General features: G+C 39.7%; 1 protein-coding gene across 19 annotated transcripts in view; it reads left to right on the forward strand.

Moving 5' to 3' along the window:
• RYR2 (ryanodine receptor 2) overlaps positions 1 to 21166 on the forward strand; it is a 252769-nt gene that overhangs the window by 86089 nt on the left and 145514 nt on the right. For all 19 annotated transcript variants that reach the window (XR_008329619.1, XM_053382604.1, XM_053382607.1 and 16 more), the window contains 15 exons: positions 1070 to 1144; positions 2966 to 3122; positions 3913 to 4077; positions 4449 to 4570; positions 5402 to 5585; positions 6917 to 7052; positions 8986 to 9081; positions 13569 to 13687; positions 13861 to 13994; positions 14738 to 14979; positions 15454 to 15646; positions 17674 to 17890; positions 18490 to 18594; positions 19788 to 19891; positions 20772 to 20855. Coding sequence is in view for 18 of the 19 variants with exons in the window: in XM_053382604.1 (XP_053238579.1) it covers positions 1070 to 1144; positions 2966 to 3122; positions 3913 to 4077; positions 4449 to 4570; positions 5402 to 5585; positions 6917 to 7052; positions 8986 to 9081; positions 13569 to 13687; positions 13861 to 13994; positions 14738 to 14979; positions 15454 to 15646; positions 17674 to 17890; positions 18490 to 18594; positions 19788 to 19891; positions 20772 to 20855 (2133 nt within the window). In the remaining variant the exon portion in view is untranslated. The remainder of the gene's footprint in view (positions 1 to 1069; positions 1145 to 2965; positions 3123 to 3912; positions 4078 to 4448; positions 4571 to 5401; positions 5586 to 6916; positions 7053 to 8985; positions 9082 to 13568; positions 13688 to 13860; positions 13995 to 14737; positions 14980 to 15453; positions 15647 to 17673; positions 17891 to 18489; positions 18595 to 19787; positions 19892 to 20771; positions 20856 to 21166) is intronic.

Consider the following 21166-nt stretch of genomic DNA (forward strand, 5'->3'; position numbering starts at 1 on the left):
TTACTTATGATCCCTTTGAGGGTTGACCATGGCTCATTGTGGTACGCAGTCCCCCAAAAGCTTGGTCACCCCCTTCGTTGGTTTTTGTAACAAGACAGTTAACAGTTCAGGCAAGAAGAAGGGGTTGCTTTTTGTTTTCATTGGAGATTATAGAAACAGGAATATGTTTATTGGAGCTGACCTTTTGTCTGAAGGCTTTTCAATTACTGTCCAAACAAGAAAATAAGCATTAATTGAAACCTCCTGCATAACCATGGCAACATAGGTTTAGCTGACACTGGTTCCTGCAAAAAATGGCCTTGTTAAAGTTTCCCTATAGTACACCCTGCAGAGATATTCATGGGCTCAACATGTTTGATTGTGCCCCATAGCAGCTTCCTCACTCATGCGCCTTTTCTCTTTCCCTCAGATTTATTCCACCTGACAGGTTTGTCTTGGGATGCTCTTAGTTCACTTACTTCTCAATTGTACACTGTTTCCTGCACAGCTTCCCCTTCCCTGGGTTGTAGGGGAATTTGCAAGGGAAACTACTTAAGTCTCTTATTTTCCTGGAAGGAAAGAGTGCTAGAATATGAACAAAACCTGTCTAATATATAGTAATATGTTGTACAATAGCCATATTTGTGCACTTTTTCATTATAAAAGAGAATATCAACGAAGAAAGGAAATGATTGAAACATTCATTTGATTAAACAGATCTCAGAGAAATAAACTGGACACCAGTTTGATGTGATCATGCCAGCCCTACCTAACTAGTAAAGGTAGCTTACTAGCTCAACAAAATATATAATATATCTTGGAATGCAAATCTTTCAGTAGGATATCAACTGGAAAGAAGCCACAAGAGACTGGAAATGGACAGCGGATTTTAAGAGAGCTGAAAGTCTGAGTGGTATTGCTTTGCTTGGTGTTTATCATTCTGTTGCCTCTGGTGAAAGCAGGATGGATGTGGGCACACTAGGATCAGCAGTTTCTTTCTGAAGAAACTAAATCAGCTCTCTCTAAAACACTATCAGCTACTTTCAGCCTAAAGGTCTGGGAAACTCAGAAAATTCCTCTTGTGTTGCAGAACAGTCCATTATGAGGGTGGAGCCGTGTCAATTCATGCTCGTTCTCTTTGGCGATTGGAGACTTTGAGGGTTGCGTAAGTAAAGAACCTTTGGTACAATGCAATTCCATTATGGCAACAAATGTCCCCGTTCTTTAAAATGCAGACTTTCTCTTGAGAAAATTTTTGTGTTTATGCTGAAAGACTGATGGCAATTTGGAAATGTACTTATTTACCCAAGATTCACATGGAATTGATTTCCAATATGGGTTTGTGACGCTATTACAGTTGTCAGATAGGTGTCAGTTTCAGGCTTTTCAAAATGCTGATTTGGGACAAGTTCCACAAAAAATGATAATATTAATCAGTAAATGCCAGCAGCTGTGGGAAAAAGTTGTACTATAAAGCTGCAGCTGTTTATGTTCATGTCTTCTGATGGTAGCAGAGCCAGGTTAATGGAACAACATTTTTCTTTTGGCTGTTTGACCTTGAGAATTCTAGTGCAGTGAATGAAAAATAGGTTCCTTTACATTTCCCTTGTGCATTTTTTTAGAAGTGCATTACCTTCTTACCTAGGATTGCATAGGAGCTGTTAGGTAGGTGGTCTAACAAATGACAGCCTACAGTCCAGGCTAACACATATCCTTGATACTTGACAGAGGAATACTTACCTAAATTTCAATTTAACTGTGATATTGAGTCATCTCCCTTTATAGAAAATGCGAGAAACATATAAGAAATGCCTTACAACTGTCAACAGTATCCAACTTCTCAGTTCTCATTTTGAAATCAGCATTGGTGTGTCTTCTTCACACATCTTCTTCACACATACTCACACCCCTTTTACTATTGGTGCATGTTGTAGGCCAAATTGATGTCTTATGTGAGGATTGTGTATTTATTGTGACTAGGAGCCTCATTGACTTAAACGGAACTCGGTGTTCTGCAGCCCCCTATTGGTAGCACAAAAGAAATGTGCTGAACTAAGGAGAAACATTGCTATTTGCCTTTTTCAGTCTGAGATGGATGTATAAAGTACAAGCGAAAGTATGCACCTGTGAATTCCAGTTGTTTTCCCAGGTTGTAATGAAACGATGTTGTTTGTGGGTGTGTGGAATTCTGTTCTTAGAATAATTTAGAAGATTCTCTGAATGTGCAAGTAGCAGTAGCAAATCACCTGACTGACTTCGCAGCCACGAAGCTTTTAGGTGTTAGGTGACATGATTATGACAGCGCATTTGTTTTTCCAGCTGCTGCTAGTGAGACCTCCAATACTGAGCTCTCCATCTCTCCTGTTGTCTTCATAAGCCACATAATTGTCTTGCTATAGCAGGCCTTTAAGGAAAAGAAGGATGCAGTCTTTATATGAAGTGGTGTCTTCCACTTGTTGAAATAATTCATATGGTTTTGGAACATGGAAATAGAACATCTTGGATGCAGCATTTCCAGCTGCCTGCACATACATGAAATGGAGTCCACCCAGGTGTCTCTTGTGAAAACTTCAAATCTCAATTAGTTCTTGTGGTCTGCAAGCCATTCACCTTGACGCAGAGCTCTCTGTGCACTCTGATGTCCACATGGAGCACTTGCGAATGTGTGCCCAAAAGCTGTAATGATAGACAAATCTATTGTCCCAAATAATTCACCTCTTGATCTGCTACCTCTGTTGAGATGAGCATGTAGCCTTTGCTGGCAGCTAGCTTCTTGTGTGCATTAAAGTTATCTTGCCTAAGAAAGCACTGCTATGCCAATGTTCATTCTGAAAGTAAAACTAAAATGTTAACTCAATAATTGAAAATATTGTTGTTTTTATAAAATTGAGTTCAAATTACTTTTTAGATCATCTTTCATATTTCGTTTGGCATTTAACTATGGACTTTTACATGATCTAAGAATGCAAATTTGAACTTTTTTTAGGTGGAGTGGAAGCCACATTAGATGGGGCCAGCCGTTCCGATTAAGGCATATAACAACAGGGAAGTATTTGAGCCTGATGGATGACAAGAGCCTTCTTCTAACAGACAAGGAGAAAGCTGATGTGAAATCTACAGCCTTTTGTTTTCGGTCTTCCAAGGTAGAAAACTCAAGTGCAGTGACAGATAGTGTAAACTTGATGGAAACATTAACATTTCCAGTTGAACTATAATTTCTTAGCAGTTGGGCTGTGCATGCTTGTAGCATTCTCTCTATGAAATTACATAGCAGTGGACCATAAAAGTACACAAGGGTAAAAGTTGTGAAAGCAGATCTTAGATCCGGCTCCTCCAATTGTCTTTTGATTTCATTTTGTTATGTTGGGCTTTACAACATATGGAACGCTACTGTTTGGATCTTAATACCTACATGCCTGATATATCATGCATTTGATACAAATTCCATTTAAAGTACAGTGTGCATTCATACACTTATTCACTGTTAGTCTGTTTGACATAAATTACCCTCTATATAAGTTAAATCGTGACCCTTTTAAAGTCAGATATGTATTTGTATTTTATTGATGAAATATAATTTCATAAAAGTGTTGGGAAAATATGTATTAATCTAGGGCTGCCAACTAATACTCAGCTGGGAATAAATCCAGTTCGGCTTGGTGAGGGCTGCACTGTTGGCTAATCTTTTTTGCACACACCCATTTTAGAGTTTTCACACTCCTGCCCCATTGTTCAGTAGACGGAAGCATGTCAGTCTTAATAAAAAGCTGCATTCTGTCTCTTCAAACTGGCATCTTTTCTTTAAAACTTTTATTTAAACCTTTAATGTTCGTATCAGTTTTAATGCTTATTATTTTGTATTTAGGAAAATATATTTCACCTTTCAAAATTTTTAAATGTATGGGCTAATGTATTACATCTTCTTTAAAAAAGGAAAAATTGGATGTGGGTATAAGAAAAGACGTGGAAGGAATGGGAGCACCTGAGATAAAGTACGGAGACTCAGTCTGCTTCATACAGCATGTTGACACTGGATTGTGGCTCACGTACCAGTCAGTGGATGCGAAGTCTGTAAGAATGGGGTCTGTGCAACGCAAGGTAAGATGTTTTACACAAAGATAGCATATATTTATGTTTAATATTATGTGAATGAAAAGGCACTGTCGGTGTGGCATTTTACATTTCAACTTTTCCCAAGTACTAAATGTGTTTCCCTATCAAAATAACAGTAGGCACCGAATCCTTTGGGACAGAATTTCATGTTACAAAGATTACAAGGTGGCTGGTGAAACTCTAGTCCCATGCCCCCACCACAATGTAGTTCCATATAACCTATACAAGGGCTATTTTTTAGACAGAACTCACTAGAACTCAGCATGTAAAGCACTTTGAGCATTTGGGAAGAGTTCTGTACAAAATGATAGTTTTCTCCTTTTGTGATCCTTGTTCTTTGATTTTGTTTTTGGCAGGCTATCATGCACCACGAAGGCCATATGGATGATGGCCTAACATTGTCCAGATCTCAGCATGAAGAGTCACGTACTGCACGAGTAATTCGTAGTACCGTCTTCCTTTTCAACAGGTTCATAAGGTACATGATTTGTTCTGGTTGAAAACGAATACCTTAGCCTTAGCTAGGCCTTAGTACCTGTAAGTTAAACAAGCAAACATTCTCCCACTGTCTCCACTCCCCCCCCCCCAATTCATCCGTTGACACCTCCTATATCAAATTTTAGACTGTATCCCTCTGGGAACAATGACTTGTCCACTTGTGCATAAAGCACAATGTATACCTATGACACTATAGCCTGGTTTATGAAATACTAAGCTATGGTTTATTTGATCATCCAAACCAGGCCTTGCAACATAAACATAGTTTATAAACCACCAACCAACCCTGCTCATAAACCTTGGTTAATGTTAACCATGGCTTAACTTTATCTGTAAACCTGGCCTGTTTAAATTAGTGGTGACTAACCTTTGGTCCTCCAGATATGACTGAGTACAACTCCCATCACCTGGCACTGTTGGGCATGCTGACTTGGACTGATGGGAGTTGGAATCCAAGAGCATTTGTAGGGCCACAGGTTGGCCACCCCTGATTTAAATTGTCATTACCATACTTACCCTAATGAGCAGCACAAGAAACAAATGACAAAAATAAAACATAACATCTGTAGTATAAAAAATTATGGGGTTTCAGCAAAAAGTTATGGGATATGCACTGATTGGAAGGGAAGCAATGTGACAACTCTGAAACCTTTGTAGGCACAAACAGAATTGAAAGTGATATTGCGTTTGACTGCCCTAATAGCATCAAGAGCACACACAAAAATCATGAATGCACAATAAATAGAACATTTGGAGGGCTCCTCAGACTGGGAACATGTCATACTTAGAAGAGCTGTACAATTCATTTTAGGGGCCTTGATGATCTCAGCAAGAAAGCAAAGTCTTCCACAGTTGACTTACCCATTGAGTCAGTCAGCCTTAGCCTCCAGGACTTGATTGGATATTTCCATCCACCTGATGAGCATCTAGAGCACGAGGACAAGCAGAACCGCTTAAGAGCACTGAAGAATCGGCAGAATCTCTTCCAGGAAGAGGTAGCGGTCTTGGTTTGCCTTTGGTGCATTACTTTTGGGACAGGTTAATAATTCTTTCAGCTTGACATAATGATTTCCATAAGGTTCTTTGAGTCAGGTTTTTGTTTGGTTGGAAAGAAAACATGCTAGAAAGAGAAAATGTTTTGAAAAGTTTGTGGTTTTGTATCCCCTTGTATTATGTGTGTTTTTGAAGGCGAACAACTTTAGGGGAAGATGTGTAGAAATTTATCTGGTCATCTAATTTTGCAAGCGTATGGAAGCATCCTTGTTGGGTGACAGAAGAACTGCTTGCTAGTCTCAAAGAACAGTCATAACACTAAATCATTAAGGATGTAGTCCTAAACCATAGTTTAGCATTCAGCAACAGTGAGTTTCAGGCTCACACACTCATTATGCTTCAACTGATAACTCTAGATAATTAAGCTATGATTTGTTGAAAGAAGTCAATATCATAAACTACCCTGGCTTGTTGCAGTGAGCTATAATTTATTTTAGCATTGACATACTGCTTAATCATTAGCATTTCTCAGCATTTATTAAACTAATCTCAGTGTGTCCTTTTCAAATGTAAGAATAAATCTCGGTTGGTAAGAACTAGAAGCATACTCCTTGAAGCCATTCCAGGAGAGACTAGTGGGTAGTTTGCAACTGTGAGGCTCATTCATAGTGTTAAAGTATGCTTTAGTGCTTTAATGCAGAGGTGGCAGACCTGTGGCAGACCACATAGGTTGCTGGACTTAGAAGTCCCATTATCTAGACCATTGGTGATGCAGGCTGGGGCTCATGAGACTTGATATCTGGCAGGCCACAGGTTACTCACCCAAACCAGACTTCTGTGACTGAAAGCTTTCCCCATTAGAAAAAAATGGCTAATGCTTGCAAATGCATGATTTCCAAAAATGCAGTGATGCAGGGAGTGAGAGCTATATCGAGCTTGAACAAATACAAAAATAAGAATTCTCCAGAGAAGGAATAAGGTTGGGATTCTCAAACAGGGCACATGTGGGCACCACAATGGCCTTAGAAACCCCCTTAGCACCCACCAAGGCCCTCCCATTTTTTTAAAAAATAAGATTTTGTGGTTTTTTTTGGTATTTTGTGGGATTGCTTGTTTTTAGGGGTATAGCATGCTTTTTTGGTTTGTGTTTTTATTTATTTTGCGGTGATGTTGGCATTTTGCCTGCTTTGGGGTGCACATATATATGCCTGTATTGATTTCTTTTTCCTTCTCCTTTGTTTTATTGTTTGTACCTACAAAGCTCATTGCAAGTTGTTTCCCCCCTGTTACAACAACTTCTTATTATTTGAGATAAGCGCTATTTCTCTTGTAGGGTATGATCAACTTGGTGCTTGAATGCATTGATCGCTTACATGTATACAGCAGTGCAGCTCATTTTGCTGATGTAGCTGGGAAGGAGGCAGGAGAGACTTGGAAATCTATCCTAAACTCATTGTATGAATTACTAGGTAAGATATGCATTTCAAACACACACAAAAAATGCTAATGAAACCCCATAGGGCTTCAACATTGTGCTATTACAGACATTTCATCTGTGCAAGCATTCCAGTTTACCAAATAGAATTATTCCCCTTCCCCATGTGTTCTGGGTTCTACTGTCCACTCAAACCATTTTAGAGAGTGTGTCTGTGAGGTTATAGGAGGGGATCCTTGTTGCACAAGCAGAAACCCTTGCTTAGGGCTTCAACTGACTGAGTTTGCTAGGTGAAGCCCATTCTATACGTTAAAGAATTTATATAGGATTTTCTTATAAGAGAAAATCTTTGCAGGGGATAAATCTCTGACTTGCTTAATTGAAGCATCTCATGCTAAATAAAGCTTAAATACTGCCCTGCAAGTGCTTTTATTCATTATTTTGGTTTGGGCCAATATTTAGGAATATTGTTCATTCAGTCCTGTTTTCCATAAGCTATAGCTAAGATGTATGGTTGATAGCAGATAGCTGATGTTTCCATTATTCATAGCCTTTCATATATACCAGATGTATTATCAGAATGCAGAATGAAATCTTTATACAGAAGAAAATTGTTTCTATCCATGTTGTGGCTAGCCATCAATTTAATTAAAAAATAATATGTAACAAACTGATTGCATTTTCCACCCAAAGGAAAATGGTTTTTTTGTGATATATGATAGTTCCGTTAATATATTGCTATTGAAAAAAAGTTACAAATATATTACTTCATAAGACACTTTAATTACTCTCAGTTACTCCACGAATTAAATATAGTGCTAATATAGTTCATTTCTGTGTGGGAAGGTGAGACTTGTGAGTATAATGAATTATGTTTCCCAGTTCCATTATTAGTAATACATTTCTTCTACAATATTATTTTCAAGAGTAGCTCATGGAACTTATTTTCCTCTCCTGGCACAATAGGTCCTCAGGGAATATCTGTGTTCCACAATTAATTGTAGAGTTTACCTGACCTGTGGTAAAATTAGCTGCAGCTCTGATGCTTCTAAATTGGGAGTTTATTAAGATTCTTTCTTGATTGCTATTTTAGCTCTGAAGCTTGGACTGTGTAGGACAGAAAGATGGTTTGTCTTGGATGACGATAACAATTGCATCTTCTTCTACATACCCTAAAGCCATTTTGTCTGGTGATTTATACCAGGGAACAGACATGCTGTTGAAGTTCACTAGACTCAGATCTAGCAGTGATCTGGGCAACACTAATTTACAAGGAGAGGACAGCATTAGAAATTTCTGAATTTTTCTCCATAATCAAAGTCAGAGAAGACTAACTGGCAGAAGGGCTGCTTACAGAAAAAAAGTGATGCTGGCAGGAGTGAGGGAGAGGAAGGTCTCCACGAGGAGTTCCCAGGGCTCCCTGTGAAGGGACATTTTCCACATTAGTTCTTCAAAACAGCTAGTCTTAGTAAAAGTAGATGTGGAAGAGGCCTTTGGACTTGACTAAGCAGTGTGTGTGGGTCTTGATGGGGGATATTTTCCTGTTTGAATTTAATACACAGGAGTCAGGGAAGGCATTCAATGTAGCTTCCTGATGGAGCATAAGCTCTGAGGAAGGTTTGCCCAAGCAAAGTGACATGAAAACATAATTTTATAATGTGAATTGGTTTTTCACCATATAGAATAAAATATAAAGTGTGTGCTATTCAGGATGGGTTGCATGGAGAACGCAGACTATGTGGTAACAAAGTCTATGAATTTTTCACCTTTTGTAAAGATGACTTAAGGCTGCAATCCTAACCCCACTTGACCTAGGAGTAAACCCCATTGATATGAAAGTATTTACTTCTAAGTATAAACGGGTTGGATTACACTGTAAGACATATGTTCTGTATTAACTAATGTGATTACAACGCATATGACGGTTGGTAAAATAAAAAACTAATCACCCTTTTCATTCTTTTCAGCTGCTTTGATTAGAGGGAATCGTAAAAATTGTGCCCAGTTTTCTGGCTCTCTTGATTGGCTCATTAGTAGATTGGAAAGACTAGAAGCATCTTCTGGTATGTATTTTTTTTTTTAATCAAAACTAGACAGCCCATAAAAAAAATCCCTTGCATTCACTGTTGTGCAATCTGCTGCTGTATCCTTTAAAAAATAAAATGGCAAGCATGTGTTAAGTTCTACACTTTGGGCAAGTAAAAAACACACATTGTTTTTTAAATCACAGAAGATTCATGTGCAGGAATGATTTGACACAACTTAAACTGGGATTGCTGCTGTACAGATACATGCATAATCTTGTGAATATGCAAGAGTCCCATTAATTTCAGCTGAGACTATTTAAACCAGGGGCTGCCTGCCCATACCACACTTCCTTTTCTGTAGCCCCCCCCCTATTGCGCAGAGACCACCCCATGGTAGCCTCCTGGTTCCCTCCCCACCCCACTCACCATATTGCAGATGCTCAGCCACATTTTCACACACACTCAGTTCTGAAGCATCCAGCTCCTCCTATTCTGCAGCTTCCTTTGTACCCGACCTTTCACATTTTCTTATTCCTATGCCGTCTTTACCAACAACCCCCTTGCAACTATCTCCACTGAACATGGGCAGGGTGCCTTCCTCTCCCCTACTGTGGTGCCCCCCACCCCATGGCTAATCTTCTTGTTGTTGTTTAGTCATTTAGTCGTGTCCGACTCTTCGTGACCCCATGGACCAGAGCACGCCAGGCACTTCTGTCTTCCACTGCCTCCCGCAGTTTGGTCAAACTCATGCTGGTACCTTCAAGAACACTATCCAACCATCTCGTCCTCTGTTGTCCCCTTCTCCTTGTGCCCTCCATCTTTCCCAACATCAGGGTCTTTTCCAGGGAGTCTTCTCTTCTCATGAGGTGGCCAAAGTATTGGAGCCTCAGCTTCACGATCTGTCCTTCCAGTGAGCACTCAGGGCTGATTTTCTTCAGAATGCATAGGTTTGATCTTCTTGCAGTCCATGGGACTCTCAAGAGTCTCCCCAAGCACCAGTACACTCCATTATCATTCTCTCTTTCTCTTCCATTCCCTTTGGTACACTTCCTCCCACCATCTCTCCACAAGATCTCCTTCAATACATGCCCATTAGCCTCCTCATCTCTACCTCCCAGTAAGCTGGTGATGTGACCAAGCAGAGTTCAGGTGAGTAGCACCACCACCAACAACCACACTTTCCACTGCTGGTTATGTCCCACTGATTCCAGTGAGACTTTAAATAGCATTTTCTTGGATGATGCCTATTATTTCTTGAAAAATACCTAAATTGTTTTTCTGCATCTTAGTATACATAGAATAAAATTATAAACTGGCAGCCATTTGAGACTTCCGTATCATTTTTTGTTGTTGTTCTAAATGACAATAACTTGTCACTTGCTACAAATTAGAAGCTGATTCCAGTTTGGATTATGAAGCCAAGAACGGTGGAGTCCTCTACAATTTAGTTTTTAAAACTCAACAGAGATAATTGTATATGATTACTTCATTAAAAATGTAATTGGCCTTTGGGCTTTAAGATAAAAATCAAATGAGCAGTTTAGATTTTAATTAAATTAACAGTTTAGATTCTCCCCCACATTATCTTCTCTCAAATTAAAAGAGGAACATTTTGAAAATACTTTAATGATATGTTTGCCCTTAGGGACACTGGGTATAATTTTGGGAAATAATATAGATAAAAATGGTCCTTTTATTATAATTCTAAATTATCACACTATTTAATATTTAAATCAGTCAAACCTTTATCTGTAAATAGAATTAGTTTCAGGTAATGAGCTTATCTGCATGATAAGGAAACCACTTATGTGTTTTCTGTATTTTGTTAAGAAGCATTACGCTTCTGGCAACAGGAGGAGATACAAAAACTCCTGTTGGTCAACATCAGATTGCCTCTGATTATATATCTGCTAAATAGGGAAACTTGCAAGTAGTACATAAAACGAATGCTTTGTTGTAAAATGTAATTGGTTTGACCACTGTCAGGCTTGATGATCTCAAGGATAATTTCAAATTTCTTAGCTGATAATTCTGTGAACCTTCTTGTAAACAAAAGTATATCTAATATAGAAAGTTTCCCCACCCCATTTATTTCCTCTTTCTGGTGGGCATGGAAAAGCAGTTGATCACATGATTTGGAAGAATGGTATAGAAGACTACCCAGTGTATTACATACAACCTGTGATATTGTATGTTCAGGCTTCATTTTATCCCATGTTACAGTGCTGACTGTAGCAGCAGCAGCTGGCAGCAATTACCGTATTTTTCGCCCTATAGGACGCACTTTTTCCCCTCCAAAAATGAAGGGGAAATCTGGGTGTGTCCTATGGGGCGAATGTAGGCTTTGGCTGAAGCTTGGAGAGCGAGAGGGTTCGGTGCGCACCGACCCCTCTCGCTCTCCAAGCTTCAGGAAGACATCCGCAGCCTAGGCAGCCCTGCGGGAACTCCCACACAGCTGTCTAGGCTGCGAATAGCAGCCTGATTCCCGGAGCGCCGGGCGCGCAGAAAGCGGAGCGCCCGGCGCTTCGGGAACACATCCGCAGCCTAGGCAGCCCTGCGGGAGTTCCCGCAGGGCTGTCTAGGCTGCGGATAGCAGCCTGCCGCCCGGTGTGAGAGGCGCCCTGAAGCAGAGGGTCCCTCGCGCCAGGCAGACATCCGCAGCGTGGGGAGCCCTGCAGGAGTTCCCCGCAGGGCTCCCCACGCTGCGGATAGCAGCCTGCCATCTGACGCGAGAGGCGCCCTGAAGCAGAGCACCCTGCGCGCCGGGCAGACATCGGCCAGCCCCACAAGCTCGGGGGACAGCAGGGAAGCACAGCGCCACCATCCCGCTGTTCCTTGACCTGGTTCGGTTCCCCCGACCTGGTTTTGGGGGGGAAATAAAGGGGAAAAAAATTCCTTTATTTCCCCCCCCAAAAAACTAGGTGCATCCTATGGGACGGAGCATCCTATGGGACGAAAAATACGGTAACTGTGTGCAGCATCCTTGCTACTGCTATATTAAGAGATCTGCTAGACAATTGTGCCTGGACCTAGAGGAACTTGTCTTAATGCAGCATTGCAGGAATCTTATTTAAGTTTAATGATATTTAATGGCACTGGCTGCTGCTTCATTTGGCTGGTAATTTTGGTTAATTGAGAGGTCATAGGTGATTCAGTGCTGCATCCTACTGCTTCCTACATCTTCATTATCTCAATTTTCATGTAATTAGTTTGCTCATTTTATAGGAGAATCTTTCACACACCCCTTGTGATACACAGAAAACGTATGACATTTTCTATTTTCAACATACTATTAATCTTCTCCAAGAATACATCAAATTATAAGTTATAAAGCATTCCCTGCTGCAGCGCTGGGAATTCTGTAACTTACTTACACCATTCCTTGCATTTACATCATTTACTTACACTATTAATTTGTGAAATTTAAATTATTTATATGCTGCTTTTCAGCTCTAAAAATGGACTCACATAATAATACACCAAAACAAAATAAAACAAAACAAAACTAAGAGTACATAACTGTGAGGCACATTTTTCTGTAAGCTGTATATTAACAGTCAGTTACCCCAGTCCTTTTCTATTACCTTGACAGTGTTAGGCATTTGAAATTTTGTGGTACATTACCCCAAAGAATGAAAGCTTTGTCTGTATTCCTTAATTGCAAAACTGAGGCAAAAGATTATTTAAATTCCTAAAAAAAACAACAAGGAGATGCAAAACTGAATTATTCCTACCCCTAGTACATAGCATGTTGGCCAAAATTTGAAACTACAGAATTAGGTAGTATAAGAGCTGTTCAGATTTAATCACATACAAGCTATCAGTTATGGGATGCAAGATCGGCTTGCTGATCGGAAGGTCGGTGGTTTGAATCCCTCCGACGGGGTGAGCTCCCGTTGTTTGGTCCCAGCTCCTGCCAACCTAGCAGTTTGAAAGCACGTCAAAGTGCAAGTAGATAAATAGGTACTGCCCTGGTGGGAAGGTAAATGGTGTTTCCGTGCACTGCTCTGGTTTCACCAGAAGCGCCTTAGTCATGCTCACCACATGACCTGGAAAAACTGCAGACAAACGTCGGCTCCCTTGGCCAGTAAAGCGAGATGAGCACCGCAACCCCAGAGTCGTTTGTGACTGGACTTCACTGTCAGGGGTCCTTTACCTTTTTTAAAAGCTATCACTTAATTGTGCAGCCAATCTAAAAGAATTGAACAAAACTGTGTTATGAAAATTGTGTACTTAATTTCATTTCCCTGTTTCTAGTGCCTATTGGCGAGATTTAAGATGAATGAAGTATTTTTATTTCATGTTTAAATTTCCATTCGTTACCAGATTGATTACAGATGCCCATTCTTAATTGTGCAATATTCACATTAATGTTGTTCTTCCTATTTTACCATCGTCTTGTTTCATCCATATGCTATATGGATTCTTATTACATTCATATAGCCTGTGGGAGGATATATCTTATGTATGCTTGTGAGATAATTTAAACAATAAACTGATCTTTTTTGTATTTATGTTTTTAGGCATTCTTGAGGTTTTGCACTGTGTGTTGGTAGAAAGTCCAGAAGCTTTAAATATTATTAAAGAAGGACATATTAAATCAATTATATGCCTTTTGGACAAACATGGAAGAAACCATAAGGTATGCAATACAGATTTGGATGGAGAGTCTGTGTGGTGGGTTTATGAAATATCTCAGTGGGAGGGTTTAAGATAGCAAGGGAGAGTCTTTACTGTTTTACACTTGGTGTTTTTAAACAGTATCATGCGATCTGAGAACCATCATAATCACCATCTGCATCATTTCTTTCCCAGGTGTTAGATGTTTTGTGCTCTCTCTGTGTGTGCCATGGAGTAGCTGTGCGGTCTAATCAGCATTTGATCTGTGACAACCTTCTGCCAGGACGAGATCTCCTTCTCCAGACACGTCTTGTCAACCATGTGAGCAGGTAAAAAATTGACTAGAATGTGTGTGCAATCTGTATATAAAACCAAGAACAAATCAAAATGATTTTTCACATGTAGACAAATATAATGGTTGCATTCATTAAGAGACAATCTGTTTATCCACCCCCCATTCTGCTAATATTTCTAAATTAAATGCAGTAACTGTTGGTGTTTTTGCACCTCTTGAAGACATAACCTCTGCTCCCAGTTTTTTTTTGTTGATGTTCGATTTCAAAGTATGGTGGTATGTTTGACCTCGATTACTGCTGTATTTTATTGTGCTGTGGATTTTAAAATAGGTTTTAAATTATTTATTTTTTACTTGTGTTGTGCATGAGCTTGGGGTGCATCATGAACAGTGTTATAAAGATATCTAATTAAAATATTATTTTATTACTATTAAATTGTATTATTATTCAAAATCCATTATATTAGAATAATTAAAATTTAAAAACTTGAATAGGGTTTTATGGAGGCAGTAGCAAATAGTCTGCATTTGCATTGCTTTTACTTGTGAAATATGTTTTATTTCTTTGAGATATTTAATAGGATGTAGTTCATGAATGGAATTGAATAAATAACATGCAAATATGGAGCTAGTTGTTGGTTAATTGTTATTTTAATGACTGTTCTTCTTTTGTCGTAATTTGTCTTGGGGTACAGATCCAAAGAGCAAAAGGAGGGTTTAATAATGCTTTTAAAAAACACGAAACTTTTCTGATGCATCTTTTCCCCTTGTATTCAGTATGAGACCCAATATTTTCCTTGGAATCAGCGAGGGCTCTGCTCAGTATAGAAAATGGTATTATGAGCTAATGGTTGACCATGTGGGACCGTTTACGACAGCCGAAGCTACTCACCTTCGTGTGGGCTGGGCTTCAACAGAAGGCTATTCACCATACCCTGTGGGAGGAGAAGAATGGGGAGGAAATGGTGTTGGTGATGACCTATATTCCTATAGTTTTGATGGACTTCATCTGTGGTCAGGTAAGGCAAATAAAATACCTCAGCTTTGTTTTTAAAACACTTAGCAGTTGACTTCTTTATTTCAGCCAATATGTCATCTACTATTCTCCAAGTCACATTTTGGGGGGGGGGGGAGAGCCACGGTTTTTGCAGGGCTGGGAAAGAGATATTTCTGAAACTCTGGAGGGCCACTGCCAGTCACTGAATAGAGAACATTGGTCTAGATGAACCACTGTTCTTTTCCCCCCTTCTTGTTTTTATAAGTAATTTTTTATTGGATTTTTCAACATAACAAGAGCAAAAAATACAAATTGAAGAAAGAAATACTCCAGTGTTCTGAGTAGGTTGAAGGCAGCTTCCTGAGATCTAATACTGGTGCTTTTTTGTGTTAATCTGTATTGATTCTTCTTTGGCTTTGTACCAAGTTTTCTGAAAGCAGCTTTTCTTACATGAGGCTGAACTTTTGTTCTAATTATATTTACTCTTATATCCTAGGTTGTGTAGCAAGATCTGTGAATTCTCCCAACCAGCATCTGTTAAGGACTGATGATGTAATCAGCTGCTGCCTTGATCTGAGTGCTCCCAGCATTTCATTCCGGATAAATGGACAGCCAGTCCAGGGGATGTTTGAGAATTTCAATACAGATGGCCTTTTCTTTCCAGTTGTCAGCTTCTCGGCAGGGATAAAGTTAGTACCCCATCTTGTCATTTTCAGCGAATACATTGCATGTTTTCCTTGCTTATTGTCTTATTCATTTAATTTTGAAATTTCAGTTCTATGCGTAGGACTTATTCTATGGGTTAAGCCAGTTGCACCACAGCAGATGTGTGATTGGATCTTCTGATTTTTCTTTTTCTTAACAACTTGTCACAAATTGGATACGTACGGTGACACTATGGGTTTGATTCGTTGGGGCGGTGAATCGCACCACTCAAAACCGGCTATATTTGCACTTCTAGGAAAAGCACACGGTACCTGTGGATGTGAGCAATCGCCAGCAGGTGATTTAGATCTGGGAAATGGTCTAGGAAAGAGGGTTAAAGCTTTCAGCATCATGGCCCAATCAAATTCAACCTCCTGCAACTTTATATTGTGGGTCTTCTGAATTGAGGTTCCGAGAAAGAATTCCGAAAAGAGTCCTGAAAATTTAATTCACCTGTATCCAGAGTTAGTTGCATTTTCCTTTACGTAGTCTTTCTGCTCAGTCAAGCTTTGGATTGTTGTGCCTCTTGAGGCACAGGAAAGGTTTTAGGCTCCAGTGTTCATAACGCTGTGCAAGTTTAAAAGAGAGAGAGAGTATTTGGAAGAAGCAAACTCCACAGAAGGGATCTTGGAAGGGATCTCTTTATCTTATGGCTTTTAGACTTCCATGTGCTGCTTTTCCTCAGTGGGAGCTGGAATGGCTGGCCAAAGAAGGGCATAGTAGGTTGAGAGGGGAAGGAAAATGATCTACTTGCCCATTCAAAATGGCACTAGGCTGCTTTTGAAAACAAAACTCCAAGTCCACTCTATGAGGAGAGTGGCTTCCTGTGAGTGGAGGTGCAGCACTCTGAAAAATCCTTATCCAAGGGATATTTAGTTATATAGTGCTTTTCCTAAGAGCTCAAAGCACATCACATATATTAACTGATACATCTTTACTGAGGCCCACATGTTGGTCAATATTAATATTTCCATCTTACAGATGAGGAACTGAAGCCAAAAGATACCTAACACTATACAATGAGTTCATTCTGTGCTGGTTCTGCCTCACAGACTTTGCTCTTACTCGCTACTACACTAGTCCAGCGATGAAATGATGATATAATCACTGGTTTTTATCAGTTCTAATTTTATCCAAAATTGAGTATGCCAAATGAATACACACTTACTTCTGAATAAATATGCATTCTTATTCTTCATTTATATCACATATAAAATTAATAGCCTAAACTAAGCAGTAGCTAAATAGACCACAGGTAAGACAGAAAGTGGGACGCGGGTGGCTCTGTGGTGTAAACCACTGAGCCTTGGGCCTGCTGATTGGAAGGTCGGCGGTTCGAATCCCCGCAGTGGGGTGAGCTCCTGTTGTTCAGTCCTAGCTCCTGCCAACCTAGCAGTTTGAAAGCACGTCAAAGTGCAAGTAGATAAATAGGTCCCGCTCCAGCAGGAAGGTAAACGGCGTTTCCGTGCACTGCTCTGGTTTCACCAGAAGCGGCTTAGTCATGCTGGCCACATGACCTGGAAAAACTGTCTGTGTCCTTGGCCAGTAAAGCAAGATGAGCACCGCAACCCCAGAGTTGTTCATGACTGGACTTAGCTGTCTGGGGTCCTTTACCTTTTTTTAAGACAAAAAGTAGGAGAAGATAATCACAGCCTAGTGTAGATGCAGTCACCTTTAGATAAAACTAATTCACTCTGAGATACAGTGGTACCTAGGGTTACATACGCTTCAGGTTACAGACTCCGCTAACCCAGAAATAGTACCTCAGGATAAGAACATAAATCGTGCTCCGGCGGTGCGGTGGCAGCGGGAGGCCCCATTAGCTAAAGTGGTGCTTCAGGTTAAGAACAGTTTCAGGTTAAGAACGGACCTCTAGAGCAAATTAAGTACTTAACCCGAGGTACCACTGTAAATCCCAGATGCAGCACTTGCAAAGTGTGACTTTGAAGGAATAATTTTACTTTAGAATTGAACTAAAGGCATCAGGAATATTTGAATTGTTGTCTTATAGGGTACGTTTTTTGCTTGGAGGCCGCCATGGGGAATTTAAATTCCTTCCACCTCCAGGATATGCTCCTTGTTTTGAAGCTATTCTGCCAAAAGAGAAATTGAAAGTGGAACACAGCAGAGAATACAAACAGGATCGGAATTCCACAAGAGACCTTCTGGGCCCAAATATATCTCTATCCCAAGCAGCTTTCACTCCAGTACCTGTAGATACCAGTCAGGTAAACAGAATCTACATTAACTTTTCAACTATGGGTTAAGTATGCTACATAATATTATGTTAAAATCAATAAACCTGCAAATACCATTTGCTTTCATTTTTTGCCTCATATTTTATTGTTTGGGAGTATAGATATCAAGTACAGTGACACTAAATATTTGTTAATTTGTAAAGGCATTTGTTTTCACAACTTGTTCTATCTAACCAGTCATTTAAAGATAAAAAAACTCCTCAAAACATCAGAAAGAAAAGCAATCATCATAGCAATAGTAAAAATACAAAAAGCAGTAGATAGTAGTAGTAGTTGATCTGTTTTATGGTTCTCTTTTGTAGGCTATCTTGAAAATCTAGATTAATAAAAAAAAATCTTAAAAAAGGGAAAAAACTCCTGTACATTGACAAACTCAAAGTACATTTGTTAATAGGAGCAGGTTGCTTTCATTATGTTATTTCCAGTTCAATCATTTACTACTATGTAATTAGTGAAACATATGAAAACTTTGGACAAGTAGTTTATTTCATTCTGGTAAATTATCTTTTTCTCCCCTCCACTGCACTCTGTGTCATTTTATTCTAACAGATTTGCTCTTTTATCTTTAGATTGTATTACCTCCACATCTGGAAAGAATTAGGGAAAAACTAGCTGAGAATATCCACGAACTTTGGGTTATGAATAAAATTGAACTTGGATGGCAGTATGGTCCTGTACGTGCTTTTCAAATTTTGTTTCCTACTGTTTTTCTTATTGCTTTAAAATATCATGCAGAATAAGGTGGAGTAGTTATGTTGTACATGTTCAATGTATATGTGAATATAATTTAGAATACTTTTCTAATAGCTGGAAATGAAGCAGAAGTTACACTTTCAGAGAACATAGATTTTGCATTAAATTTTCATTGCTGTTGTAATTGTTTTATTATTTGTTTATATACCCCTTATTTGCCAAAATGGCTTATAAGTGGTTCTCCAAGTAAAAGGGTTTTATATTATTCAGAAGCATCTCTAACATATTGTCAGGGCTGGGTCATACACAGCACTTGGAGGGTAGCCAGTGGTTGTGCCAAGGAGTCTGTAGTTGAGAGCCAAGCCATGAGTCAGCTGAAGAATGAAGCTAGCAGTCAGAGCTGAAGATTGCACTGAATCACACAAGTGCTAGGAAGACCTTCTTGCTCTGGCAATGTCTCAACCTCAACAGGAAACTTTTGATAGTGTTCTCTGCCTGGCAGAGACAAATGGATGGATGGATGGGGCCAGTTCAGATCCTGAAAATATTGCTGCCTTGTGAGGAGATGCTCCAAATCACAGTTCTGTGGTTCACCAGTGGGGTAGCCTGCACACAAAGGCAATGGCTCCCAGCACCAGGTGTGATGGCTCCTGACCTATATCTGCCACAGCAAATTTCACGTTACATGAAATATCTTACAACTTGGCCAACAGTTATAAATACATCATTCCTATATAGTACAATACAGTGGTACCTCGGGTTGCATATGCTTCAGGTTACAGACTCCGCTAACCCAGAAATAGTACCTCAGGTTAAGAACTTTGCTTCAGGATGAGAACAGAAATTGTGCTCCGGCGGTGCGGCAGCAGCAGGAGGCCCCATTAGCTAAAGTGGTGCTTCAGGTTAAGAACAGTTTCAGGTTAAGAACGGACCTCCAGAATGAATTAAGTACTTAACCCGAGGTACCATGGTACTTAAAACTCACTATCATTGATATCAATGGGAGAGATTTAAACAACTCTCACACTGAAATCAATAAGAGCTAAAAGTACCTGACTTTGATTGGATCATTATCTAATATTTCTGACATGGTACAAACTCCTTTTCAGTAATATAGGTCATTTGGACTTACAGTTCTAAGACAGATTTAAGCTCAGTGTTTCCTTTATTGCAGGTTAGAGATGACAACAAGCGACAGCATCCATGTTTGGTGGAGTTTGCAAAACTGCCAGAACAAGAGCGAAATTATAATCTCCAAATGTCACTAGAAACACTAAAGTAAGTTTGTAGCTTGCTCACTCTAATCATAAGTGTTTTTATGTTTCTTCAAAAAGATTTGGGTGTGTGAACTCTTAAACAGTCTATGAGGTTTGCCTTGTATAGGAATGACAAAATGCCCATCTGTTTGGTGGGTGGTGATAAATCAATGTGATTACTTAAGTCTTCTGGTAATCTTCTCAAACAGATTTTGGTGATTTCTACATTAATAACTTTGGATACTGCTCTGCTGCTTGCCTCTTTGGCAGAATCTGTAGATGTGCCAAATAAATGTTGCTACATTTAAACATGCTTTCTGAATTTCTTCCTTAAGATTAAGGGAAGTGGGACTGATTCAAATAGTCTGCCCCCCCAATAGATCCAAATGGCTTCTACAGAGTGGTAGGGGATGTCTTACCCCATGTTGATGGTCTCTCAGCTGATTCCCTGGTGGCCTACTGGAATGCGGAGCTAACCAGGTTCAGATTCCTGAAGAGGTAGACTCCACTGTGGTAGCAGGGCTGGGGCAGGAGAGCGCCGGAGCTCTGTCTAGTCAAGTTGTATAGGATCAGTTTCAACCTGTTATTTCTGAGGATGTGGGCATGCTGCTTGGACAAGTGAAACCATCTCCCTGTCTCCTTGCCTATACTAGCTCATTAAAGGAAGCCAGGCAGAGCTGGGCAATGGGGTGTGTGTGAATGCTTTTCTCAGAGAGTAATGTATTGTATAAATACAATCCCAAAAAAGTATTTTTGAAGGGAGATACCAAAACCTGGCCCACAGATTATAGGAATTATTATTTTTGTCTTGCAAACATCTCTCTCCGCAAACCTAGCAGTTGTAGCTTTGCTTTTCAACATGCCAATTTAAGTTCCTATAAGCTATTGATTTTCTCCTCCAGAACACTGCTGGCGCTAGGTTGTCATGTTGGGATTGCAGATGAGCATGCTGAGGAAAAAGTGAAGCAACTAAAACTTCCAAAGAAGTAAGTTTAAGTTCAGAAAATAAAATGGAAGATGTGTAGGTGTGTGTAAAGTAGGAGCCTGCCTTCCTGTCCAGTCTCACTTATGTGTTTATCATATCACTGTACTTCCTTGAGTCAAATTGATAACCATGGGCTCTTGGGGGTTCTCTTCTAATGGTAAGCAAATGCACTCATACAGTTGCAACAGTTCAGCTGTGTGGGTGGGAAGTCCACCTTGCCCCATCACTTAGATAAGGCAATGGCAGCAAGTGAAAGAGAGGTCAAGAAGGTGAAACGGTGGTTATCACCACAGTTCTTGAGCTCCACCAGAA

This window comes from Podarcis raffonei, chromosome 3, assembly GCF_027172205.1.
Source record: "Podarcis raffonei isolate rPodRaf1 chromosome 3, rPodRaf1.pri, whole genome shotgun sequence".
Taxonomy (NCBI): Eukaryota; Metazoa; Chordata; class Lepidosauria; order Squamata; family Lacertidae; genus Podarcis; species Podarcis raffonei.